General features: G+C 36.3%; 4 protein-coding genes across 4 annotated transcripts; 1 reads left to right on the top strand and 3 right to left on the bottom strand.

Moving 5' to 3' along the window:
* The first annotated feature begins 1,512 nt into the window (after positions 1–1,512).
* LOC145598398 (transcription factor-like protein DPB) lies at positions 1,513–6,777 on the top strand. Its single transcript, XM_081654744.1, has 10 exons — positions 1,513–1,650; positions 2,358–2,585; positions 2,848–2,927; positions 3,063–3,106; positions 4,100–4,162; positions 4,258–4,404; positions 4,492–4,560; positions 4,698–4,796; positions 5,743–5,813; positions 6,048–6,777. Exons 2-10 carry the CDS (start codon positions 2,359–2,361, stop codon positions 6,409–6,411), a joined length of 1,164 nt encoding a protein of 387 aa, XP_081510870.1. The 5' UTR covers positions 1,513–1,650; position 2,358; the 3' UTR covers positions 6,412–6,777.
* Positions 6,778–7,480: 703 nt separating this feature from the next.
* Positions 7,481–11,880, bottom strand: LOC145598019 (protein NBR1 homolog). Its single transcript, XM_081654305.1, has 6 exons — positions 11,547–11,880; positions 9,290–10,413; positions 8,828–9,212; positions 8,602–8,751; positions 7,871–8,497; positions 7,481–7,775 (listed from the first exon to the last, which is right to left on the bottom strand). The coding sequence occupies exons 1-6, from the start codon at positions 11,601–11,603 to the stop codon at positions 7,677–7,679; spliced, it is 2,442 nt and encodes an 813-aa protein (XP_081510431.1). The 5' UTR covers positions 11,604–11,880; the 3' UTR covers positions 7,481–7,676.
* A 1,668-nt stretch (positions 11,881–13,548) lies between these two features.
* On the bottom strand, positions 13,549–18,155 carry LOC145597650 (plant intracellular Ras-group-related LRR protein 9-like). Its single transcript, XM_081653865.1, has 3 exons — positions 17,216–18,155; positions 14,551–14,717; positions 13,549–14,477 (listed from the first exon to the last, which is right to left on the bottom strand). The coding sequence occupies exons 1-3, from the start codon at positions 17,933–17,935 to the stop codon at positions 13,844–13,846; spliced, it is 1,521 nt and encodes a 506-aa protein (XP_081509991.1). The 5' UTR covers positions 17,936–18,155; the 3' UTR covers positions 13,549–13,843.
* Positions 18,156–19,313: 1,158 nt separating this feature from the next.
* LOC145597626 (C2 and GRAM domain-containing protein At5g50170-like) lies at positions 19,314–25,230 on the bottom strand. Its single transcript, XM_081653837.1, has 9 exons — positions 24,663–25,230; positions 22,385–23,596; positions 22,109–22,291; positions 21,742–22,022; positions 21,499–21,615; positions 20,582–20,844; positions 20,299–20,473; positions 19,777–20,049; positions 19,314–19,689 (listed from the first exon to the last, which is right to left on the bottom strand). The coding sequence occupies exons 1-9, from the start codon at positions 25,018–25,020 to the stop codon at positions 19,483–19,485; spliced, it is 3,069 nt and encodes a 1,022-aa protein (XP_081509963.1). The 5' UTR covers positions 25,021–25,230; the 3' UTR covers positions 19,314–19,482.
* Between the last annotated feature and the right edge of the window lie 1,467 nt (positions 25,231–26,697).

Here is a 26,697-nt window from a genome sequence, read left to right as displayed (position 1 = left end):
TTATATTTTTAAAACATTAACTCAAAAAGTCTTAGAATATAAAGTTTATTTGGATCATGACTTAATTAGGTGAACAACATGATTTTTACTTTAGAATAATTTAAATTTGTTTATCTTCAATTACGTGATTCGTTGATTCAATTAATTACATTTCTTAGATGTCTTATCTAAGTTTCTTTTTTCACAATATTTTTTTTTCCAATTACCTTAACATTAATATTTTATTTTTTACACCTAAAAATTTAGGTAATTACTAGTACTATGTTGGATTATAATTTAGAACAAAGCATATTAACTTTTGTTCACCTACTTCCCCCCATCATCTCTTTCAAAACTTGAAAGTATCTAAGGTGTTCTCATTTTCTCATGGAGCAAGTGTTGGGGATTTTCTAGTAAACAAGGGTCACAAAGAATGGAAATGAAATTATTGGAAAAAACCTTCGAGGCGTGAACGGGATCACTTTCCCAAAAGTATAATTCCGACCCTATACTACAACCGGGTATCACGGAAATTACTCAGGAGATACAACGAAGAACAATTACTATCACTTGTAGGATGATAGCAATTCAATGTATAAAAGTGTTTGTGATTTTGTGAAAATGAACAACTGATAATAACTCTCTATGCCAAAGTGATAAGATAGAAATTATATTTCACCTCTTCACCTCCATTCATCATATGAGGAGTTTCTCATATATATAAGATAGTAGCTTAGTATGTCATTGCATTTTCAAACGTAATAAACGTAACAATGCATTAAGCCATACATTAAACAATGCTTTAAGTTAAGCATTGAATAATGTATTAAGACATACAAAATCAACGCATCAAACACCAAATGTTAAAAGATGCATTAAACAATGCATTAATACACTAAGTTATAATGCATTACGTATGTAAACGCCCAACTAGATCAATAGAAATCAAAATTGAAACCGTAAGTAGTAACGGTTGCAATAATAGTGACGAATTAGCCACTTTGTTCATTTGTCTTGATTAGTTGTATACTACTACCTTAATCATATGTTGTCTAAGTCATGACACCTTAACCAAATGACTTAAACTTAACATAACATGAATAATAACCAACTAAATACTCTAAATTCTCCAACAACAAGTAAATTAAAATGCTATTAAAAATAATCTTAACCTAACTTGTACTATATCCATCCTTTTAAGGTTTTTTACCAACTATAATTCTAGGCACAAAACTTTCAACCTATAGGATACATAAATCCAATACCTTTAGGCATTTTACATAACTTAAAGCATATTTCGGTCTTACTATAAGTCTTTCCTCCATTTACGATTTCTTCTATCGTCTTAATTGTAAGATATAAATTTTACCACTAAACCAAGCCTGATACGTTTTTTTTTTGACAGGTTAATGCTTGTCCAACATTGATACTCCATAATTAAGATATTATCTGTTAAAATTTTATGTACTCGATTGACAGTTGATATTATACGGAGTACGTACTTTTATACAAGTATACGTGTCATTAATCTTCCTCATATGTCTTCATTTTTTCCTTTGGATTTTCACTTTTTTCGCGCACTTCTCCCTCTTTTCTTCATTGAAGCGTACTCTGAGTTCTTCATTGAATCTGCGTCTAAGCTTTCTCTTCTCCATCGAAGCAGTTTCTGAGGTAAGATGTTTGTTCTGCCTTTTTCCGTTTTATTATGGAATATCAATTTCACATTCTAGGGTTTAATTTCGCAATATTGTTAATGTAATTGTTAGTAGTCAAATTAGGGTTCTTGTAAGCTGAGTTATTGAATTATTGGTTATAATCACTGAAAGTATGAATCTTTTAATTTGCAATTTACAATTTGTGATTATATACTCAAAGGGAGAAGAATTTTACATGATTACAGGTGCCTAATTTGATGATTCAGTCATAAAATTGCTAATGTGTTCTAGATTTTGTTTATAACCCTTCAATGTTAGGATGGAACTATGAAAATTGACATTATCCCCCACTGCCCGGCGGCCTATTTGAGAGATTTAGTTAATTGTGATTTTATGTCAATTAGTACTAGTTGAAGAGTTATAGACTATATTAGCTTAATGAACGGCATAATTAGTATCGAGTGCACTGAATTATACCGAAGAGGGTAGATGATTGTATCGGGACTAATTGGCTCAAGATCGAGCCTGTTTGAGAGAATGCAGTTGATTATGATGCTATTTCAATTGGTTACCAAAGAAGTAATAGTTGTAAACTGTGTCGGCTAATTGTAATTAGTATTAGGTGTGCAGAGTTGTGAGGAAGACGGTAGATGATCATATCAGGATAAGTTGGCTCAGGAACAGGCCTGAACTTTTCTAATTCCTGCCTTTTATATTCAGCAGGATGGTAACTGGGAATTCTCAGGAAGACGGAGAGAAGAACCCTAAAGGAGCTACCAGGTCGTGGGGTCCTGCTGTCTCAGGACAGTCAGTATCAACTAGTGGCAGTGTGGGCTCACCATCGAGCCGGAGCGAAGCTGGAATGGCAACACCAGCTCGTGACAGTACTGTTCTTAGACTAAGTCACCTTGAGATTCATGGTGATGATTCCGCCTCTCAGGGTGCTGTTGTGTAAGTTTTGTATCTTCCATTTTAAGTTGCTTTAGGCTCTTGTGATGCTCAGATGGTTCCTTTTTATTTTTTGGTTCATTGTGTGTATCCTTTCTAGTCTTTTGAGTTATGACTGGGTATTATTGCTAAATTTGCATATGTTGGTGAAGTTTCTGCATTTCTGCTGCTTTTGTTTCTGTATTTCTGCTGCTACTATGCCTTATTTCATTCACCAGAATCTTTTTCCTTCTCTAAATATTACATTCTATTAACCTCTAATTAGGAGTAAGAAGAAAAAAAGAGGTCAACGTGCAACTGGAACTGACAAAAGTGGTCGTGGACTTCGGCAATTTAGTATGAAAGGTAAATAGCATATCTCCATTGATGAAAGTTGCCTGAAAATCATATTATACTCCCTTATGTATTTTGTATAAATTCCTGACTTGGAATGTTCCTATTGTCTGTGTACATGACTATATTACCTATCAAAATTACTAGTTTGCGAGAAAGTAGAAAGCAAAGGAAGGACAACATACAATGAGGTCAGCTACTGTTGGATGCCACTCATCTTTGCAATTTCATATTGCTTTATTTCTATTCTGGATTATTTCTGATGGTTCCTTTTCACAATTAGTTCTGGAGGGCCTTCTATATCTATCTTTCCATAAACCTAAATTATGTTCAACAACAAAGTACCTTTCCTAGGCATTACATTAACATAATTTTACTACATGCGTACAGTAGTGAATATGTGTTAGCACTGTAGCAGATGGTGGCTCGGTTTAGAATATCTTGTTTATAAATTGGCTTAGCTTTTCTGCAAACAACTTTAGAACTTATAGTTTATTTATGTTTCGAATATGCTACTAGGAAAGAGGACATCATGGCACTAAGGTAATGTCTTTGCATACTAGATGAGGGCTTAAAGCCCCTGTTAACATACTAATTGATGTAGGATTTAACAGAAATTTTAGTGACTTAGTGAGTGATCCTGTTAAATTCTAGAGATCTGAAAGTAGTTACAGAAGCCTAAACAGTTTGAGCTAGAGACGGAAAGAAGAGATGGACAAGGAAGGATTCATGTCTAATACAAAGATTATTGTATTTTTTTTTTCAATGGAAAGGATATATGCAGACAATGCAGCCCTTTAATACTGAGATGAAAGTTGAAATACTGAGCATGAACCCAACATCAATGACACGATCAACACTGGATTTTGTCGTGTATTTCTAAACTTATATCATTTGGAAAATTTATGCATGTATTATAATCAGTTTTGATTGGTATTGCAAGCCGTTCGACACTGTGAAACCTACAAAATGCTTTGTATACTATCCCTTGCCCTTGAGAACAGTTGGTTTTGGGATTTTATTTTACCGTTCCCATCTTGTCTGTTGTATCTTGTATGCTTTTGTATAGATGCAAGTTGTTACTAAGCACTTCCTGAGATAGTGCATTCTTTATGTTGTGTTGTTTTTGTTGCTATTTTGTCACATGTGCGTGCTTGAGATCTGATGATTGGAATAACCTCCAGGTAGCAGATGAACTAGTTGCTGAATATGCAGATGCAAGTAATGCTCTTGGGACAAATGACAATGTATGCATTTTTCCTTTAATCAGATTCAATAATTGTTTCTCTTGTATGCTTGAAAGTTCAGGAGAAAATAAAATGGAGCTGCCTCTTTGTTTCAGCAAGGATATGATGAGAAAAACATTCGCCGACGAGTGTATGATGCGTTAAATGTTCTAATGGCAATGGATATAATTTCCAAGGATAAGAAGGAAATACAATGGAGAGGTCTGCCTCGGACAAGCTTGAATGATATTGAAGAGTTGAAGGTGTGAAAGTTACGTGCTTTTAGTTGGTCTTCTTTTAGAACATTTTCGTTTGTAAGCTTCTCAAGCTGATCATTTTATAACTTGCAGACAGAGCGGGTAGGACTGAGAAATAGGATAGAAAAGAAAGCTGCATACTTGCGGGAACTGGAAGAACAAGTAATGTTTCTTTTATATGAATCCTAATTGATTAGCTTCTTAGCTAATATGTGCTTTTAAAATGCCAGAGTTAGTAATTTATATTCTCTCTTCCTGTTTTCTGTGATTATTTTGCTAATTCTTTTGCTGCCTTGAAGTTCGTAGGATATCAGAATCTCATACAACGTAATCAACAACTGTATGGAGATGGGAATGCTCCTACTGGTGGTGTAGCTTTACCTTTTATTCTGGTTCAGGTAATTCAAAGTGCTGAATGACACCTCTTGCTTAATTCAATTCAAATCATTATTTTATACAATTGTGACTTGTATGTCTGTGTGATTCATTATAGGCTGGATTACTAGTCTAAGTGGTGAGATACTTTAGAAAACAATGGATTCTGATAAAAGATTAATTATCTACTTTGTTGCATAATTAATCCTACTAGCTCTCTCTCTCTCTCTCTCTCTCTCTCTCTCTCTCTCATGGGTATATGGTGTTCCAAAAACCGAAGTTTGGGCCCTAAATTATGCTTCCATGCATCAAAAATAAACTACATAAAGCTTTTATGCGTATATGGTGTTCCATTGTTAGCCACATGAACATTATCAGATGGAAGTGGCTATTGTATGCTGAATTGGAAGCTCATGATAACTTTGGGTTCCTGCAATTTGATTGAGTATGAGCTCTGCTTGAATAGTGCGCCAGCCAACCGGGGGGGGGGGTGTTGGAGGTGATGAGAAGGTGGGTTCTTGAGAGTCGGATCCAAGTAACAATTTACTGGGGGTAAAAAAAAAGTGATGATTTTTTTTTTTATTATTATTGAGAATAAATGGAAAGTTTAAATATTTACAAGGAAAAGATATAAAAACACTGAAATTTTATTGGGTGGGTCAACCCTGTTGCCAAAGAAGTAGATCTGTCACTAATTTCAAAAATTGGCTTGGTTCAGCTCACTGGAAGCATATGCTGCTGCCAGTGCCTCTTAGTATATGTTACTTATTACTTAGGAACCAGTGAACATCTGTCTAGGTGCTGTAATGTGAGGTTGTAGGGGTATCGAAACTATGTTAGGTGATTATTTATTAGCTCATCAGAAATTGTACAAGCAATAGCTTATTCGTGAGTAAATGGTGCCTTTTGATGGTTCTTTATAATGATCATTTCAATTAATCTTGCATGGTTTGTAATTTTGTATTACAGACTAGGCCAAATGCTACTGTTGAAGTGGAAATTTCAGAAGATATGCAGCTTGTGCATTTTGATTTTAATAGGTAAGTAAAGGCATTACTGTATATGTTATGCTCTATGGTCTTTTTCAAAGAAGTTAAATTATTGGTAGCTTTGCACTAAATTTATTAAGGATGTCCTAGCCCCAAAAAAATAAAAATAAAGAAAAAGCCAAAAAACTACTAACAGCCTTAACTGTATGATTTTGTGATTGCACAACATTCTTGCCGTTTGCAAATTTTTGACTATTGTTTCTTTCCATGGCCAATTTAATGCAGTACCCCTTTTGAACTCCATGACGACAACTACGTCCTGAAGCAAATGAATGTCTCCAACAAATCTTTATTTGATGGCGAGGCTTGCGATACTCCAGCTAATGCAGGTGAAGGTCCAAGTGTGCCTGCCACTTACCATCCTCAAATCTCTCAGCCTCCTTCACCTAAAACTTATCACAATGAAAGTTCTCAGCTACCATCACCGCCCAAGCCATATCAACCTCAAACTTGTACATCACCAACATCATCAAACACACAGCAAGCTCAAGTGACATTGCCTTCTTCACGGCCGAATACAGCAATGAAGAGCCCCACATCTCCACCTCTTCCTGGTATACTTAAGGCTCGTGTGCAGCATGACAGATAGACCAGAGATGTTGAACTTTTTCCATACCATCTCCTTTTGTCTGTGTATAAGTTCCTACTAAACCTGGCAGCATTGCCATCACTCTTTCAGTATAGCTTTTCAGCTGGAGGGTGAGGTACTATATAGGAGTGACACTAAACTTAGTCTTCCCCTTTACTGCAGATTTATAGTTCGCTGTATCACCATTTTGTTCTAAGAAAAATTATTCTTGAGCAATATCTCGTCTTTCCTTTTCTTCTGTAGCAACAGTTAACTATGTTGTGTCATACAAAGATAAATTCAGAACTCAATATGTTGCTCTCGAATCAATACTGAAGATAATTCTTTAGGGCGATTTCTGAAATCTATATAGTCTATGTTGATTGATTGTTTCGAACAAAGTTAACCCAATAAATTGTAAACCATTCTGTCTAGAAATTCCAAAAGGGTTTGGATGCAGGATTTTCAAGCTTTTAAGGCTGTAACTAATACAGTAGAAATCAGATGCTACCTGTCCGTAATTAAAGTCACATATTCTACTTTAGGTTAATTAGTAATATATTTTACTTTAGGATGCTTGGAAAATATTGTTTAAATCAGTGACAAAGTATCCTCCCAACTAAAACAAAAAATCGCTACTTCCAGGGCGAGCGAATTTGTTTTTTTTTCAAAGAACTCAAACTTAAGCCAAGTTGTATTCACTTTATTTTGAAGTTAAGAAACAATCATTTTAAAACAGAGGAAGTACTACGAGAACTCTACTCCACATTTAAGTCAAGTTGTATTCACCTTATTCAACACTGTGATTGGTCTGTCTTTAGTATGGGGTGCCTTGCGCCTGCCTAGCTTAGCAATAGCAAAGCAGCAAATTTTTTAGTTTCGTTCATGCAATGTGCCCAGACAGTACAAGAGAACATGCCTCAAAGATTTTAACCCAAGAAAAAAAAAAAAAACATACCTCAATGCTAGAAACAGGTAGGTTCAATAGCATTTTTTACAGTATTATTTAATTTGAATGTGCAGATCTCATAATAAACATACTAGTAAAAGAAAACCCTGTTTGTATGTGACATGATGAGTAAAAAGGGCGTCCAAACAGAACCATCATTTATCATATATTTATCATATATATACTGCCATATCACAGCAAGTGTTCCAAACATAAAAATCCCAAAGCAACACAGCACGGTCTCGGCAAAGCCATAAACATTTAAACATTAAAGAAGTTCACAGACAGCCATTATTAATAACAATTGGCCCAAAAGATAGATAGCTACGTAAATATACTACTGTTCCTCCCCAGCTATCAGATCCATGACCACTCGCGTAATACTTCCATTGTTCTTAGCCAGCAGCTTCCTGTTTGTATCTTTATCTTCAAAACCCTGCAGCCAAAAGTTAAAATAAATAAATAAAAAACAATCAACTTTGACCAAAGCCCCAAACCAGCTTAATCTAATCAAATATCTCCCGGACTTACCATCTCTTTCAACTCCTCGAGCATAGGATCCCACTCAGAAACACCACAAAGATCATCAACAGACCGCTCCAGGTCATACTCATTCACACGAAGAACCTCTTTATTCAAGTCAATTTGCTTAAATCCCATCTCCTCCAATTCCCTCAGCAGGGTCTCTTCAACGCCTTTTTCCTCCTGATCTTGCTCAAGGTTGCTCTTGTCATTCTGGGCAGAAGAAGACCCCTCAGACATATCAATGATAGGGTATAAAGTTGCTGAAGGAGCAGACGGGGATTCATGGTTGTCAGTGGCTACTGTATCAGGATTTGGAACAGGTAATGCCTCATGAAACACACTATCAGCAGTTTCGATAGAAGGCCATTCTGATGATGAAGCTTCAGTAGCAGTAGGGCACAGCACATCACCAGCGACCAGTAAATCATTATTAATGGGAAAATTCAAGTCTTCAATCTCAATATTATGTCTCTGCTCAACCATTGACGGAGACTTGTCTTCAAAGTTCAATGCAGGTTTATTGTCTACATCTAGAGCCTGTGGGCCCAATGCTCCAGTAGTCTGAGGTGGGAGGTTCAAGTTTAAATCAGGGCCAGGGGATCCTTCGCAGGTCAAGTCCACAGAAGCATCAACCTGACGAAGAACAGCACAAATAAGTTAAAGAACAACTAAAACCCCCATTAATCACAAATGTATCGTAGAAAAGCAGAGTAGAAACCAGATTCTCAAGAACAGACCTGTATTTCAACCCACACACGTTGTCCAAACTTTTGCCCAGACGGCTCTGCCATTCTCCAATAGGAAACATATCGGCCAGGCAATTCCGGCGCAACGAAATCAACTGCTATGTTGATTTCATTGCCAACATCCACACCATTGATAGGTAGCTGTCAAAATAAAACAAAAGCAATGACTAAAAAGTCCCAAACAAGCATAAGACCTTTTACAGAACAAGACTAATACCTCAATCTTTACTGAATCAGAGGCACTAAACCGATCTCCCCCGATCCAGAGGAGTTGTAGTCCATTAAGCCATGGAAATTCGCCACTGTTACGCATCAGCCATATTTTGGTAAAAGGCGTCGACGGGGCCATCACTGTCCCATCCATAATATTGACATCCATAATGAAGCGACTGTCAAGTCTAGAGCGAGAATGCTTTCCTATCGGTTTCCTAATTGCCCAAGGTGGATGCACTAGAGGAACCAGTGGTAATTTACGTTTAGGATCATAAAAATTCTTTAAGGCCGATGGATGCTTGTAAGGCAAAGGGAAATCAAGTCTACAGTAATCTAGATCATTCCCCATTCGTCCAAAGCAGATGCTGCATAAATCATAATCATATTTTCTGCAGCAAGAAAGTAAGACAATTACTTCAATGGAACAATGAAAATAATCCACATTAAACCACAAGATCATACTTACACTTTAGACTTGAACCTTGGTCCAGTGATCGGAAGAATCCCACAGCCATCACAGCGGACTCCTTTGTGAAAAATGGAGCCCATAGCACCAATTTTGTTAAAATTATCGTCAACTGGAGGAGGACTGAAATTCCCTGGCTCACCCCAGAGCGAATGTCCAAATGGGCTGGAGTAAAAATTGGACCTGAAAGGGGGGCTATGCCAAATATTTAAGCCCTCATAAGATTCGTATCTACTTGTTTCCTTATCAGAGGAAACACGCTTTTTCATGCCAACTTTGGAACAGTTGATCTTGGGGTGCACATTCATAACTTTCTTTGCAGCAGAGTGTTCTGCAACTTCCTTCTTCTTTTTACCTTCACTAGTTGACAATCTGAGAGATGAAGGTTCAGAGATTGCATTCTTGCCTTTGTGGGATAACTGTGAAGGTAGGAAAGGTCTAGGGGGTTCTGCTTCTCCCGTAGCTTCAGTGGTGCTTCTAAGAGTCGGCTGCACAGAACTAGGTGTTTGAGAATCATTAAGTTTTACCCTTTCACCAATAGATGCATCATCGCTTCTACTTAGACCGTTTCGATTGGGATCATAACAGTTTTTTGCATGACTGCTGACATTAGTAATACCACAATCAGGAGGAGATACATTCAGGTATTGCTGCCCCATTTTCGAAAAACCATCCACGAGATCAGCAAGTATAGGAGAAGTAGATGCAGCTTTTGATGACAACTCTGTAGATATCTTTGTAAAAGCATCACGGAGAGGCTCCGGAACAGATTTCAAGACTTCAGCAACATTTTGATTTCCATTGTGTTGTGTAGAAGACGAAGATGATCCTCTAGGCATTGAGCTTTCATTTTGTGTAGCACAAGGTTGAACAGTCTTTTCTGTTTTCAGGTTAACAGTGATCCTAACAGGATCCAGATCCTGCCTAACAACATCATGCAGATCTTCATCATCAACAAGGGTGACCACGTCATCGTCTTCATCTAGATATGTCAAGGTAAAATTTGCACCCGATGGCAAGTTGAAGAGAGAGCATATCTTCAGCCTCAGACCTTCCATGTTTAGATCTAAGCTCTGACCCTTAACTGGAACATTGAAACGCCTGAGTGTATCCTCATATTTCACCTAAAAAGTAATACGTAAGAAGAATATTCAGATATAATGACATGACAAGCACATGTTCAAGCTTTAAAAGACCCACTGCAACCCTATAGCCCCAGCTATCGGTAATCCCTAATGTCCAAAATCTCAAATCATGAAGATGGAAGTCAACATTATATCCAACTTAGCTAACTTGATTATATAATACAGAGACTAAATGAAGAGAGCAAAATGTAATACTTGCACCATCAGGTAATACGGTAATATTCCCTCCGTCCCTTAATACAATGCCTCTTTCTCTTTATTATGTGAAGAATAAATGCTCAAAAGAGGCACTGTATTAAGGGACGGAGGTAGTACAAAAGAAAAATGACGATTCAGAATCTTTCACACCGTCGAAGATTACTAGCAGACATTATCTTATAAATCTTTTCTTTTCTCCCTGTATAATGTTAAAAACCTCTCACTCCTACTATTACTCATGAATGTATTGTTTTGTCTGTTAAGAGGATTTCTGTACACTCTTCGTCATCAACAACAATCAAAGTCATATCACGCCATGATACAAAAGCCTATATATAACATCTGTTATTGATCACGAATACGGAGTAATTTCTGTTGTAAATGTTGATCAGGCATTTAATATTTACCAGAAGTTCAATTCATATGACATGAAAAAACAAGTTCACTTCAATTCATAGCATAATTATAATATATGGTGACAAATAATTACAAGAACAAAATCCGAAAAAAAGAGTCAAATTACAAGACCTCAATTACAATTGAATAATACGCCATTAATATCCATTGTCAAACCACATGGAGATCAACAACCAATCAATAATTCGATCCATCAAATCAAAGACCCAATCGAAAGAATAAGCCCTAATTTGGACAAACAATTACGCAAATTAAAATAAAAATTCAAATAAATTTGACATGCAATTTCAGATTTCACATTACAAAACCTAATTTGAACAAACAATTACCAAAAATCAAACAATGTGATCAGATAATTTGACAAGCAATTTCACTTTCATACACAATTATACACAAATTAAACCAAAATTAGCAAGCAGCAATTAATATCAAAAGAAAAATCAACAAAAATTGAAATTGAAATAGTTAAAAATTAATAAAATTGATTAAATCCAAACCTTAATTACAATGGAATTAGCCATGATCTCTTCCGCGATCTTCTTAGGTATCGACATTGGAGAAGAAGCAATCGACAAAAATCAAAAGAAAGCGTACCAGTAAGCCGCAGAAATTTTAGCTAACCCTAATTTCAAGAATTTAAAGGGTTTTTGAACAATTTTTTTTTTTTGGAAGATAGATTTTCGGAAAGAAAAAAAACAAATATTTATGAAAATTGGAAACCTAATTACTGTATTTATTATTGAGATTATATATTAACGCGCGTACCCGTTAGCCGCGATTTTTATCTCTATCTTATAACTCTTGAGATTTCAGAGCTGTGTTTATGTTTATCCGAAATGTATGCACCTTGCTGCTTTTATAGCTAAGTGGTTAGATATTTTGGTATTGTGTTTGAGTGTTTCTTCTTCTAAAAGAAAGAGTACTAGGCTAAGGAAAGATTTTGAGAAGGGTAAATTAGTCATTTTATTCATGTGGAATTTATTTGTGTTTGATCATTTTTATTGACTAGATTATTGTAACTTTGAAATACTCTTTTTTTTTATTTTTTTTATTTTTTTTTTTGAAATACTCTATTTCAAAGTTAACTTGGAATCAAACTAAATTTGAATTGAACCAGTTTGGATCAATTACTTCATAAATACAAATGATAATATGAAAACTAGCTAGAACTCATCCGACAAATATATATATATGAATGTAGCATTTAGTGGAGGATATATATTATATGATAGAAGATATGTACAATTTGTTGGAGGGATATGTGACTATTTGATAGAGGATACGTACAATTTGTTGAGGATATATATTATTTGTTGAAGGATACGTACAGTTTGTTACCGCATAAAATATTGGGTGCGGTCCTTTGGAGGATACGTACAGTTTGTTACCGCTCGTATCCTCATACTTGTATAAAGTTGCCACTCATACTTGTTCACTCACACAGAGTATTATATTCTTGCGGCAAGTTTGTTACCAATACGTGTTCACTCATACTTGTATAAAGTTGTCACGACACATTATTCTAAATAAATTCTTAAATACAGAGTAAGATTGAAGTTACCATACTGAAAACATTGTATTTATTTCCATCAAAATTCACCTATTTAATCATTGTTTTAAGTAATTCAAGAATTTTCATGACCCCTAATAGTGTTTGACAGTTTAACTAAGTTTTTAAAGTAGTTTCTCAAGCTCAAAAATTATAAATTAGGTCACTCATGGCTTTTGCCTCTTTGGGTAAGATAGATTTTGGTTTCATAGAAGCTCACATCTACGTAGTTGCGTTAGCAGTTTGTGATGGAAGTAGACAAGTAGTTGAAGAAAAATAGATTTAACGAAAAGAAAAAAAAAAAAAAAAAAAACCTTGGCGAGTACTTTTCTTCCCAATAATGGCATGACGACCTTCCTATTGTGGAATTTAGCTAGTAGTTGGGCATTAATTGAGGCTATGTCTAGTGTTTCTTCTTCAAAAAGATAAACTACTAGGCTAAGGAATGAAACTTGACTTTCGTGTATGTTTATGTCACAGGCGTGAGCATGAGACAAGTACCCGTATCATTAGTACTAACGGTTCGGGTAACCAATTACCAATATTACTAATATCCATAATCGAACCAACAAGTTTGGATACCCGGACTTCGGGTATCCAGATTTTCAGATCGGTTATCGGGTACCCTATACAATATCCAATAATGATAAATAACTTAATAATGTAGTTAGGGCCTGTTCTCTTCCGCTTATTTTCAGTTCAGTTCAGTCTAGTGTTTCTCTTTATTATGTTTCAAAGAGATGTTGATATTCCCATAATATTTCTCTTACCCTATAGGTTATAATCGCAATGATTTGCCGTGTATACTAACAAAACTTGAATCTAAGTAAAGCATCATTGAAAATCAAAAGTAACAAAACTATGCTTATAAAACTGCAATGTGGATACTACAATCACTATTTTTTGACAATATGTACCCACATTACAAGCCAAGAAATGCTAGCTGCATATAACACAATTAGGACAACAGCCCAAAATAGCACACTGCAATTTTCGTACTTATTACACAGACAAAACTGTTATCCTACACTAATCTGCAAAACTTAGTGAATAAGGTAAAAGTGTTCAACACAAAGCAAACAGCAACTTTATCAAGACTTTTCTGCCCGTACCAAGCTGTAAATCTGTAACCAACAAAAAATTGGGGAGAGGGCCATCGCCGTAGTTGCAGAAATGAGCAAAATTCTTAATGCTCACAAAAACGATCAGGAAAATGAAAGAAAAGCATGTCAGTTTGCATACTGATCATAGAGGTTGGTCAAGGTAAGGGTCTTGGGGACTTCGAGGAGATCCAAGATATTCAGAGGCTTTAGAAACGACTTCATTAATCTTAGAAACACTTCGTTTCAACCATCCAGTCTCCTGTCCTTCCTGCGTCACTTGCCTGCTCCTTTCTTCTTCCTCCAATAGGAGATCAGCCCATCTCTTAGCCATGAAAAGCTTCACGGCCTCGACCCCTTCTTTCACAACCTCAACGGGAGGAATGACAATAGGGTTCTGTTCCAAATTAAGCTTCGACAGCTTCTCCAGCCTACCAAATGAATTTGGCAGTGAATGAATCTGGTTGTTGCTCAGGTCTAGTTCTTCAAGATTAATTAGTTCGCCAAATGTCTCAGGTAACTCCTTCATATCACTGAAATTGCCACTAAGGTTTACTGTCAAAAGATTTTGTAGTTTGCCAATTGTGAGAGGAAGGCCATGAAGCTCGTTGAAGTGCACGTCCAGGTGTTGAAGAGATTTCATCTCTCCAACAGATGTTGGAAGAGAACGGATCTTATTGTATTGAACTGTAAGTTTTTTCAAGTTCACCAGCTCATAACCTATGTTAGTTGGCAAGTATGCTAGGTTATTGAAACTAGCATCCAACTCCTCCAGCGACCTGGAAAGACCAAAATTCAACAGACTACCCCATATTGACTTTTTGAAGTATTTGGAAAAGAATCGAGCATTACCTGCAGTGGCTGATGCTATCGGGAAGGGTAGTTAGCTTGTTGCCAGACACATTGAGGATCTTCAATTTAAGGAGCAGACCAATAGAATCTGGCAGTGATTGCAAAGAGTTGGAGGACAGATTAAACTCTTCAAGATTTTCCAGCCCGGCTACAGAGTCAGGAATAGACTACAAACCAAAAGCACCGAGCATTATTGAATAGCAAATACCAGTTTATAGGTAACACACTAGCAACATAGCTAAGCCATAAAGTATGCAGTATAAAAACATCAAGGCATAATTACACTACAAAAAAATAAAATACACTAGGTCCCACATACCTGCTCCCAAACAAAGGGATACATTTCCAATTTCATACAAATAAGGAAAATTATTTACCATAGGAACAAATTTAGGACTGCAGCCCCAAGAGAAAGGAGATAATTGCAAAGGAAAGAACAAAGGAATTAGCCCAAATAGTTAAACTACTGCAGAATATGAGCTGGAACTAAACTCTACTACAGAAATCCAATTGAGCTTTAACTTGTATGAAGAGGCAAATCCTAAACTTGTTCTGTAAGATTTTAATAAGCAGTCCCATGAAATGCAGATGTAATTAACAGGTATAGCAGCAAGTGACCATTATATTTTTATATAGCTCTATTTATAGTCTTTTACACATAGATAATGATCAATAAATATTTAAACACAAAGGTAACATACAACATATGCTTCAAATCGCCTATCATACTGACATTGTAATCAGTATCATATGTTTAAGAGTGGATTTGACCCAAGATATACCAATAGATACCTTCAGATTTCAGCAGGGTGAGAACCAATATTTTTTCACAGATGAACAAAACTCTAATCACCAAATTGTAGACACCCCACTCAGATTGACAAAAATTTTGTTTCCCAAAAACTGTACACACACCACTCAGCTTTATGAGATGGAGGAATATCTTATTTGTCAAAAAGTTCCACTACCCCTCTCCCCTCTCTCCCAAATGAAACCGTTCCCATTTTGAGTCATTTTGGTCCCACCTGGTCACCTCATTTAGACAATAACTAAAACAAGACTTGTATCTCAAATCCCCCCCTCCCCCCAGTTGATGGTTTGAGAATTTATTATCAAGGAAGAACATTGCTGAAGGTGTTATTAGCAAATAGTACAGGGGCAACAATTTGACAGATTTTAACACCTTTTCCTTAATTAAATTTGGTAAAACCATAATACAGACTCTTGAGAACCAGTTGTTCATTCAACATTTTGCTATATGTAGCTTAAAACACAGAAACTCAAATGTCTAAAGATACACAATAAATGTAAGTATCCCTTGCAATGCATAAGGAAGATAAGAGGAAAGTATTGAATGCAGTCAAGACATGTGACAGCTATTGACTAGAATGAGTTTTTTGACACAACCGAAGACAAACAGTTCACAGGAGTATTATCCATGTGACCATATCAGCATTCTTGCAATGCTTAACTATTTTCCTACATGCTTAGAAGCCATATTGATTCTATATGAGTCAAATCTTGAAATGCAAATCATTTGGTGCTTCACAAAGATCTGGCTTGGCAAGTTAGTAGAAGGCAAATACATATGTCACAAATCACCTCTCAATTATCACAGAGGTAGGCTGCATACAGCCACCCCACTAACCTTGACTAAAAATTGGGCCTCTCGAGAGGCATTTCAACATAGTTTTTGCTGATCAGACCTAGATCAGAAGCACAGGCTGGTTTTTATGGAACTCAAGTACTACATAAAAACCTTCTATCTTAACTATCTAATGAAAATCTTCTGTTTTCTCCGGAACCAGCTCAGGAAATCGAAAAGCTTGAGAAAATAGCTACTTGGGTCTGGCTTGATTATAAATTGGATTTTAGGTTAAAAGTTGAAATCAAGTTTCCACCGGAAGAAACAGACTTTTTAATACTCTGCAACAGTAATCCAAAAGTAATTAATCATCATACAACGTATCTAACAAACATCATCTCCAAGCACAAAATCGATCTGCTCTTCTAAACCCACACACAATTAGTTTGTCAATTTAAAAAACTGCATAATAGCATTCCAAAGATCAAACGAAATCCTTCATACAACTCATCCAATAAACATCATCTGCAAGCACAAAATTGATCCGCTCCTCTAAACTCACACACCATTAGTTCGTCAATCCTCAAAACACAAATCAGATTTCAACCATAAGAAACGAAGTTTTAACACTCCGTAACAGCATTCCAAAAGTCAAACAAATACCTTCATACAACTCATCCAATAAACTTCATCTGAAAGTACGAAACGACCCGCTCTGCTAAACCCAACACCATTATGTCATCAATCCTAAATCCCTCATTTTTTACAAATAGTATGATCCAGAGATGATGCAGGACACACCTAACCACGTCCAAGTCTAATGTGGTCATACATCATATCTCATATCTCTATTCTCTAATCTGATGATTCATAGAAATACAAAACAAAATCATGATCCTTAATCATTTTCCTCCCCAATTCATAATATTCATCAAACTGAGCAGGCAAATGCAAAATCAGCTAAAATTCAATCGAAATCCAATAACCCAACAACAAGTCAACAACAACATATAATTCAACTAAACATTTATCATCCCAATCAACAAAATGAAACGAGAAAGAAAGAGAAAAATGAAAAACCTGGAGTTGATTGCTAGACAAATTAAGAAAAACAAGATGACGAAGCTTCCCAAAAGCTTCAGGAAGAATCTTCAATTTCCTACCAGTCAAATCAACTTTCTCAACAGATTCATCCTTCAAAACCTCAACAACCTCCTCATTCATCTCATCTTCTTCTTCCTCCTCCTCCTCATCAATGGCGTCCCCACCACGAACCCCACCTTCCTTCTCTCTAACAGCAGAATCATAAATCTTCATCAACTTCTCCTCAGCACTCCTTAACAACTTCTCATACGCATCATGCATCTCATCAAGCTGAATAACAGCCTTATACATCATCTTCTCCCGCTCGGCCTTCTCACGGTCGCTGTCGACGTCGGGGGAGCGAGGGGAGAGGGCGATTTCCTCGAGTTGGGAGGAGAGGAGGGAGTCGATTTCGGCAACTTTGGATTTGGCGATGTCGATGGATTCGTGGTCAGGGCGTTCGCCGAGGGCTTGGAGGATGGAGCGAGTTTGGGAGATTTCGGAGACGGCTTCGGCCATGGCGGACATGACTTTTGGGTCTTTGAGGTGGGGCATGGAATCGACGAGGGGGTCGTGGAAAGGGGTGGAGGAAGAAGAAGAAGAAGGGGGTTGTTCGATGTCGTGGGAGGGTGCGGTGGGTTGGCGGAGAGAGGAGAGTGATGGGACTCGAGCCATTACGTAGGAGAGGACTGGGAAGTTTGTGGGGTTTGGATCCATGGCGGATTGATTGCAGGAAGATGAAGATGAAGATGGTGGAAATCTGGAAATGGTGGGTTTGATTGTGGGATGATGATCAAGGTGAGAGGAGAGAGAAAGTGTGTTTGAGAGAGAAAGAGAGAGAGAGTGAGTATGAAATGATTGAGGAGATGGAAGGGATTAATTAGAGAAGAGGGGAGAATTTTAGGGGGGATTAGTGGATTACCATTTAGAAATGGTGATTGTAACGAAATTAGTGGAGACACATCAACTCACTAATTGTTTTTGTTGCACATCAGGGGTGTACTTGGGGAGGTCTGTTACGGTGTTACCTAGTACTCTCGAGACGAGTCAAAAGGGCGAGATGAGAATCGATACCAGAATCTCATTTAAGTAGGAGAAACTCTAACCATTTGAGCTATCCCCAATCTCACCTATTGCTCGTTAGTTGAACCTCTGCCTCTAATAAGAGTCATGAATGACTATAATAATGTTTTGTCATAGTATTGTTTTATCACCCCCAAATCACAATAAATGATTTGTACATACTCCTAGATAGTACTTGACTACTTGTTACACTATTGTTTCATCATCCCAAATCGTATAAGATGATTGGCGGAGATTGCATATTAAACTTATGTGACGTATTTAAATAGTAACATCTTTCATTTTTCATAATTGGTAATGCACAACATTGATTGTTAATAATTTAATATTTTCAATTAGTAAATATAAGGTTTCAAAAAAAAAAAAATAGTAAATATAAAAAAAAAATGCATTTTTTTTTCTTAGATTTGAGAACATGCTACTAAGGCCCTGTTTGATTCACCTTAATTTTGCTGAACTGAAATTATTTTTACTGTACTGAACTGAACTTATTTTTACTGAACTGAAATTATTTTTACTGAAATTAAATTATTTTTACTGAACTGAAATTATTTTTACTGATTTTCTATTATAATTCTTCTTTAAGAAAACTGAATTTTACTGAACTGAAATTAATTTTACTGAACTGAACTTATTTTTACTGAACTGAAATTATTTTTACTTAATATTATTTTTTTAAGGTGAAAAGAACAGGGCCTAAGTTTTATTTTTCTCAATTTATTGTTGATACACTTATACTTGTACCCACTCAACAGTTACCACATCAACATTCCATCTCTAATAGTAACTTGTGTGCAAATAGTAATTGTAAAACTAGTTTTAGGAATTGATGTACTTCGCCGATTCGCCTAGTTAATACATAAATATGAACAATTTATAATCCTATGGAACAATCAATATACATATACTCTTAATATCTAATTCTATGAATCCATTAAAAAAAGTTGTCATCATAGAAAATACATCCTACCAAAAAAAAAAAAAAATAGAGAACTTCTATATCGAATGGTCATCATGGTAATTTTTTGCCTATGCAACGTAATTAAAGATATAATACAAACAATTATAACCCTATGGATCCGTAAAATTACACACAATTACCAACTCTATGGATCCTTTGAAAAAAAAATTATCATTGTAAAAGTGACGCCCTACCAAAAAAAAAAAAAAAAAAAAAAAAACTATACTAAATGGTCATTTGCCAATAGAATTTCTTTCTTTACAAGCTCAAAAATAGACTTCAATCTGCAGGAGAACTTTTCATTTATATTTTTAACGATTCTCTGTTGAAATTTGCAGTCTTTTAGCCACAAAATTCCCATATATACCTCACATTTACATGCATCTTTGGTTGATGGAAGACTTTCAAGATGATAGCTCAAATGTACCTGCATTCATATAAAAAATGGTACTAAGAAACCAAGTAACTAAACACAATTATAAGAAGCCTAATAAGTAGCAGTATATCAACATACACGAAAGTGGTCACCAAATGGAATATCATGGAGGGCCATGGCTTCATTCACGATCCATCCACCTGTATCACCAAGGAACGATTTTCTCTGGCTGCATCGCACTTCCCCTCCAAAAACGGAGACAATGTGATTAAATTTATAAGAAAGTTGCCTTTCATAAACATCAGGCTTCACTGATTGCCACTCTGTTGTGACATAGTTCAGACAACCAGATTTTGCCATCACTTTACGCTCTAAATTTCCTCCTCCAAACATCTTCATTAAGGATTTGATCTGCAAAGTAGTTAAAATCTTTTTTAAGATCTCAGAAATATGATCAAAATAATGATGGAACGCAAGGGCAATAACACCTTCAGAATCCAAATATTGAACATCCTCTTTATAGAATAATGATGGACTAGCAAGGTGATGGGCCACAATTAAGTTGCACAACAGCATATATAGCTTGAGGAGTTGAGGTCAATGATGAGTTGATGACATTAAGTCTAAACTCTAGAATGTGCAAATTCATCAACCACTTACATCGACAGGAAGAGTAGAGGAATAAATTTTCAACATATTCGACTCTTCAACATGGAAATGATTGTCATTTTCAAGTGGAACCAACAGATTTTCTTGATTCCCCTGGTCTTCTTCTGTGCCCAGAGCCTTCCTCTCCAGAGCAGCTGTCCTTGATCTCCACAAGGCCGTAATTGTCCTGTCACTCGTAAAAAAAGAGAATGTTTTCAAAGTAGTTCAAACAGCATCCCCTCATAAAATCCAGGCAATAATGAAAATAAAGCTCCATTTAAGTAGTAGAATTTACTTGCTGGCAACTTCAAATGGAATAAATGACTGGAAATAGAACTTAAGCCTGCCCTCTTCATCCTGAGTCCTGGCACCATGCCTTGCATCTATGCCTCTCCCTTTCCGCAAGATTATGATAAGAGTAGGACTACCAAATGATGACATGGTGGGATCCTGCACTTCAATATCTTCAATGTCCTCCCATAAAAAGAAAAATTTGGTTTTGTGTCCGAAGAAATTACTGTAGAATCCAACTATTCTTGCTGATAAAAAGAGACGACCCTGCAAAATTCACAATTTTTAGGAAGCACTAAGTTGATAAACATGCAAGTAATGTCAGCACTATCGTCCCATTCCCTAACTCAAATCATGCTTGGAATGAGGGGATGAATTATATGGTATTCAAAATCAATAAGGGGCACTGGGTTATTTGGATATGGAGGAGATAGGAAAGAGGAAAAGGGAGGAGGGGGGGTAATTACCCTCCTGACCACTCTTAACAATAGTTTACTTTCCACGTTAGTTTCAGAATACTATATACCTCCTAGTTAATTTCCATCATTCCATGCATGCCCTCAAATGTGGAATGAGACTCGCTCCACCCTCATGTAGACTTGAGTAAATCTCCCATCAATTCAAACATAAATTTTAGAAGGTCCCTTAACAGCTGAACCAAATGAGCTCTTCTTGATTAATTCATATTTTCCACATAAATGCATTCACTCCATCTCAAGAGATTTCCAACTGCTTTCTTCATCAATAACTATCTAACTACTGTCTATCAGTATTGTACTAATTCCAAATAAGAGCACTTACAAAAATGATTATAAACAAACGAATGCAGATATTGAGTTGTGTAATGCTTCTAATCATTAATGACAATCCCATTCTTTCAAAACCATTGCGCAGTGATATGCTTTACCCATATAGAGTTACCTGTAAAGGCATCTTTCTCCTCAAAGAGCACGAGTAATCTTTGATCAAAAATTCTTCTGGTGGCAAACCAAACAGCTTCTGAAACGAGGAGTTCTTGTGGGGAGACCGAAGATTCAGCTGTCAAATAAGCATGTTACATCCTCTGTTTCTCACAATATACAAGATGTGCAATTACATGCCATAAAAAGGACAGAAATATTTAGACAGACTAGCTAAACAACATAATAATCAATAGCCCTCTACCTTCTTTCCAACTTCTTTTTCCATTTTGTTGAGGTACCCTTTGACTGTTTCAACTCCTTTTTTGTTCTCCACAAAGATTCTTAAATGCAATTTCGCCTGAGAGGAAACAGCCTTCCCTTCAAGAGGAACCCACATATCAGCCAGTTCTGTTGCAGAGTGCTTCAGAAAATTGATCTCTGTGTGCCCAAGCGAGGCTGTCTGGTCAAATGGGCCACCAAAATCAAATACTTCAACATCAAGGACTGAAGGTAGCTCCTCTGAAGCATCAAACTCAAGTATCTCTGCGTGAATTCATAGATGGACATAAGAAAAAGTAATAAAATGGAGTAATAATTGCATAGGGTACACAGTAAGCAAAAGGCCAAACCATTCCATTGTGGCTCACAAGTTTGAAGCTGTACGGAGCTTGTCCTAGTTTTTCCATTACAGGTAAAGACCACAAAGGGATCAGAAGGTTCTGCTGTGTCCAGTGACGGTAAGTTGACAGCTTCAACCAAAGCTACTGTAACTTTCCACCCATCACCCTGAGATTTAATCCCATGATCGTTTCCTGCAAATATAGAGTAGGCATCAAGGATATGCACATAGTATAAGTAGACTTAAAATCTTAAACACTAGGGCGTAGATATAAAATGGTTATTACCTACACGTAGTCTGGCTTGTACAAAGAGAGAAACCATGTTATATACACGCTCTAAAAGAAGTACTAAAACCCCACAAGTGATGAGCTGTCCAAAACTGTCAGGCAAAATAAGGCCATTAATCTCAAGTCCCTGAGGCTCATGGGGCACGGATATTAGGATATGTACAACTACATATAATGTAAGAAAGATGGCGGAAACTACGGTAAGGTTCCCAAAATACTCAGTAGCCAACTCCCAATCTGATTGATGTTCCCTTTGAAGAGCTTCCAAGACATGATCCTTTTCCGATGAATCCTCACTATCCAACAATTTGAACTTCTGAGCTAGCAATCTACTAAAATGGTCAAAGCTCTCCTTCAGCCCTTGCTTTGCTCCATTCTCAATCATACCTTTCATTAAGGTACTCTGCGAAAAATTTATGCCCCAAGAAATCAAAAGACGGGAGGATTCCTCGCCTGAAGATAATTCTGGACCAGGCATGATTTTGTAGAGCAACTCAACCTTGAATGTATTCCCATATGGAACATCTGGTGTAGCTATACTTACGAAAACAGCAAACTCAGCACCATCAGCTTTGACATAAGTCTGCTCCTCAGTGGCTTTAACAGCCTTACATAACTTGCTTGCAGGATTGATGTATGTGACCAATCGTGATAAACGTGGTGATTCACCTGTTTTACAAGTCCAAGGGCTCTCTTGTATATCAGTTGTTCCCTGTAACTCTGAAAGTTCACTCCTAAACTGTGAGTCTGGAGCAAACAGAAAGGCATTAAGATCTTTCGAAGTAACCACATATGTCTGATCAAGAAGAATCCCACCTTGCAGATTCTCAGGCATTTCTAAGTCCTCATCTCTAGACTGCATCATCTCCAAAGATTCTTCAAAACTACTAGATGGTAGTGATTCGTCCTGCGCACAAGCTTCGTACTCAGAAGGACTAACACTAAAGTCGGAAGATTCATCACTTTTAGAGGGTTCCCCATTCTTATGCAGAAGCTTATCCAAACGTTTAGTAACAGCTTTCATCATTTTTTTCCCATGTGGAACCTTCAAAGGAGGAGCTTTAGGAGAACAAGAATTTACAGATCCGTGATCTAGGATGTCCTCTTCTTTACCATTAGATGTTCTGGTACATGATTCTTCAGACAACGGGAAATCCGCATTTGCAACATCTCCTCTTCCGTGCAGAGTGAGAGTCAATAGAATTTTTCCTACACATGTAGGATGATTTACTTAGATGCATAGCATAATGAAATATATATTAGTTGTAAAAGCCAAGCCACAGTGACCATCAGTAATCTGTTACCCAAAAAAGGAAACATCGTTGTGTCTCACTGAACTGAAATCCCTGAAATCTTTTACACTGAATTGATGTCAAAGATTTAACCAATTCCCATAGCTTAGTTCATTGCTCACTTGACAGCAAAATACGAATACATCCAACGATAACCTCTTCTAACAATATAAAAAAGAGTAGGCCAAATCTTCCAATATTTTACATTCTTGTTTAAAGGTTCAAGGCAAGATACGCAATTCAACCCCATTATAAAAAACCTACTAGTTTTGTCATAACTTACAGTCCACTACTTCACTAACCGCGTTCAAGGGCAATGCCTGCCACAGCAAAAGGAAAGACTATAACTCTACATTTTGGTTTTTTGGAATTAATCATCTGAAATAAATTGGTTACGCAAACAGTAAGGCATAATATTACATGTCTATACATCCCCACACCAGCAAATGACAGGACATGGTGATATGCAATAGGTAGCATCACAAAACAAGAAGAAGAATAGTAGAATACTACATCTCACAACCATGAATAATTGATATTGCTCGGCACATATAGCATCATTAAAAGAAACACCCAAATTTACAATGATGTTCCAACAAAAAAACAAGAAAGCTACTTCTCACAGCCACAAATAATAATCACATTGTTCTACGTTTCCAAAACATATACTACCTTCGTCCAGATTGAGTTGTCACATTACTAGTTCAAATTACACTATCAACATAACAATAAAGTCACAAATAATAATCACATTGTTCTACGCTCCCGAAATAAATACTACCTCTCCGACCAGATTAAGTTGTCACATTATCAATTCAAACTACACTATCAACATAACAATTAATTCTACACAATGCAAAAACTCAATCAAATCCAAAACACATTGATATAACACATACCCATTAAAATCCATACACAAGTTAAACAATACAAAATCACAACTTAAAAATCAAAACATTAAAGAACAAGAAAAGAATACAAACCACAATTCTTTTTCATGCGTTTCCCAGTTTTAGGATTCTGAAGGGAAAACCAAGTAGGAGGTAAACATTCACTCTCTTCGCCGACGACGGTCCAAACCGGAACCCGAACCCGACCCACCAAAAACCCGGAAACATTAAAGAACCGGGCATAAGAATCATCTTCATCATGATGATAAATCGACAAAACAAGTTCATCTTCCAAATCATGAACCCGGAATACAAATTCCTCATTCCAAACCGGGTCAGACCCGGCAACAATTCGGGTTTTGGACTTGAATTTACCCACTTGAAGCTTCACATAGCTACTGTTTTTCACTGGTAAATCTTTAGCTTCTAATACATAAGCATATAATCTCATTTTAATGGCGGTCTTTTTCTAATTTTTGGGTATTTATTTTGAGGAGAAAAAATGGGGGATTGAGTTTTAGAGAGAGAAAGAGAGGTGGGTATTGTAAGGAAAGGGAGGAGAGAGAAAGTTATTTGAAGGGGAAGCCATGGAAAACGTGGAATAGGAAAGAAAGTGACACGAAGGGAAAACAGGAGAAGAAGAGGGAAATGTCATGCTCTGTTTATGGAATGATTTTATTTCAAACAAATCTTATTGAAATTAGAGTTTGTCTCTAAGTAACGACTTTTCCTGTACACCCATGTCTAAGATAGACTTTTGTGACCTCGAAATCGAACCGTTAACCCGAATTAAAAGTGAGAGTTTTAACGATACCGTAATGATATGTTAAGTTATAAAAATAAATTGTCCAATCATAATTAAAAGACTAGTCTAAACAAATAAAATAATGACAACTTTTATCTTTGCATAAAATGTGCTTATTAATCTGTTAAGGGCCTGTTCTCATATTGTATTTTTACTTTCGAACTTCTTATATACTATACAGACACTTTCATCCTTGGCATCACTTATTTCTTCATTGCATAGGCAACAACTTTTCATAATGACATCCTCCTAGCCATTGAACAAGAAATCAAAACATTCTCATTGAAGTGAACAATCGGCTAGTGATCAACGCATCTTCCGATATCTAGACTTCCACTTAGCAAATTGCTCAGATCATCGTAGACATCTAATTGTTTTTAAGAAAGTTTGGTCACTAAGAGATCAGACATGTTTGCAAAGATGCAAAGCTTATTGGATTGTTAATGTTAGTCGTTTAATTTTAGATGTTAGCCCATGTAACACTTCGTCTATGCCCGGTACTTTATTCTAATGCATTAGAAATAAAATGTTAGAAGTACGTAAAATAATAAAATATTCTGCAAATGTACTTTAAAGAAAAAGGGAAAGGAATCTAAGCAATGGGAAAACGAAATCTGATCATTATGATAACAAGAGGGAGAAAATGGAATTGATTAAAGTTAACTTTGCTTGTGTTGGAAAATATTGACTAGTAGTTTTAGATGCAGTAGTTCACTTAACAACTTTAATTTCTTCAATTTGTCAGAGGGAAAAGAATATCATACAACGCTAAGTAATTGATGCTGTAATTAATTATTCGCTATTTGGTGACTTGGTGCTGACTTGCTGAGTGCTACCCTGCCAAAGTTGAGAGAACGTGAGAAACTTGAAACTTCCCTTATCCGTGTAGCACTCCACGCTTTTACCAGTTTGGTTGCATGGTGGGCCAACAATACAAAATTTGTACATAATATGCCATTCAGCTTATCATGTGATAATGTTTCGTTAAAAGCAGGATTTTAAAGACGGGATGTCGATATATTATTCTATCATTAATATCTTATGCACCTTAAGGCCTGATCTGATTTATCGAAGGCAACTGAACTGAACTAATTGGAGCTAAATTGAACTGAACTGAAATTAAGCTGAACAAAACATGTCCTTAGAGATTCCGTTAGTTCGTCCTCATCACAACATAACAATGCAGAAACAACATAGATTTTAGCATCCTCCCAATTTAACTTTTTACAATTCATCGATGAAAGTTTAGAGTTGCATCTCTAATAGAGCTTGAAATTTGATTTATCTTGATTATATGAACTTAGGTATATTGGGAAGAAAAGG

Source organism: Chenopodium album, chromosome 20 (assembly GCF_948465745.1).
Source record: "Chenopodium album chromosome 20, dcCheAlbu1.1, whole genome shotgun sequence".
Classification (NCBI taxonomy): domain Eukaryota; kingdom Viridiplantae; phylum Streptophyta; class Magnoliopsida; order Caryophyllales; family Amaranthaceae; genus Chenopodium; species Chenopodium album.
This window is presented reverse-complemented; position numbering and strand designations above follow the sequence as displayed.

What these genes read in the sequence shown, in the direction of transcription:
- LOC145598019 (XM_081654305.1), bottom strand. Translation starts at nt 11,603, where the DNA reads ATGTCGATACCTAAGAAGATCGCGGAAGAGATCATGGCTAATTCCATT. An exon ending in CCAAGGTTCAAGTCTAAAGT is followed by an intron (nt 9,213 to 9,289) that starts GTAAGTATGATC and finishes TTCTTGCTGCAG; the next exon opens with AAAATATGATTATGATTTAT. An exon ending in GTGTGTGGGTTGAAATACAG is followed by an intron (nt 8,498 to 8,601) that starts GTCTGTTCTTGA and finishes GTTCTTCGTCAG; the next exon opens with GTTGATGCTTCTGTGGACTT.
- LOC145598398 (XM_081654744.1), top strand. Translation starts at nt 2,359, where the DNA reads ATGGTAACTGGGAATTCTCAGGAAGACGGAGAGAAGAACCCTAAAGGA. An exon ending in TCGGCAATTTAGTATGAAAG is followed by an intron (nt 2,928 to 3,062) that starts GTAAATAGCATA and finishes CAAAATTACTAG; the next exon opens with TTTGCGAGAAAGTAGAAAGC. An exon ending in ATGATATTGAAGAGTTGAAG is followed by an intron (nt 4,405 to 4,491) that starts GTGTGAAAGTTA and finishes TATAACTTGCAG; the next exon opens with ACAGAGCGGGTAGGACTGAG.
- LOC145597626 (XM_081653837.1), bottom strand. Translation starts at nt 25,020, where the DNA reads ATGAGATTATATGCTTATGTATTAGAAGCTAAAGATTTACCAGTGAAA. An exon ending in ACGCATGAAAAAGAATTGTG is followed by an intron (nt 23,597 to 24,662) that starts GTTTGTATTCTT and finishes CTACATGTGTAG; the next exon opens with GAAAAATTCTATTGACTCTC. An exon ending in GGAGAAAGATGCCTTTACAG is followed by an intron (nt 20,845 to 21,498) that starts GTAACTCTATAT and finishes TGAATTTTGCAG; the next exon opens with GGTCGTCTCTTTTTATCAGC.
- LOC145597650 (XM_081653865.1), bottom strand. Translation starts at nt 17,935, where the DNA reads ATGGATCCAAACCCCACAAACTTCCCAGTCCTCTCCTACGTAATGGCT. An exon ending in TGTCTAGCAATCAACTCCAG is followed by an intron (nt 14,718 to 17,215) that starts GTTTTTCATTTT and finishes TTTGGTTTGTAG; the next exon opens with TCTATTCCTGACTCTGTAGC. An exon ending in GATAGCATCAGCCACTGCAG is followed by an intron (nt 14,478 to 14,550) that starts GTAATGCTCGAT and finishes TGGTCTTTCCAG; the next exon opens with GTCGCTGGAGGAGTTGGATG.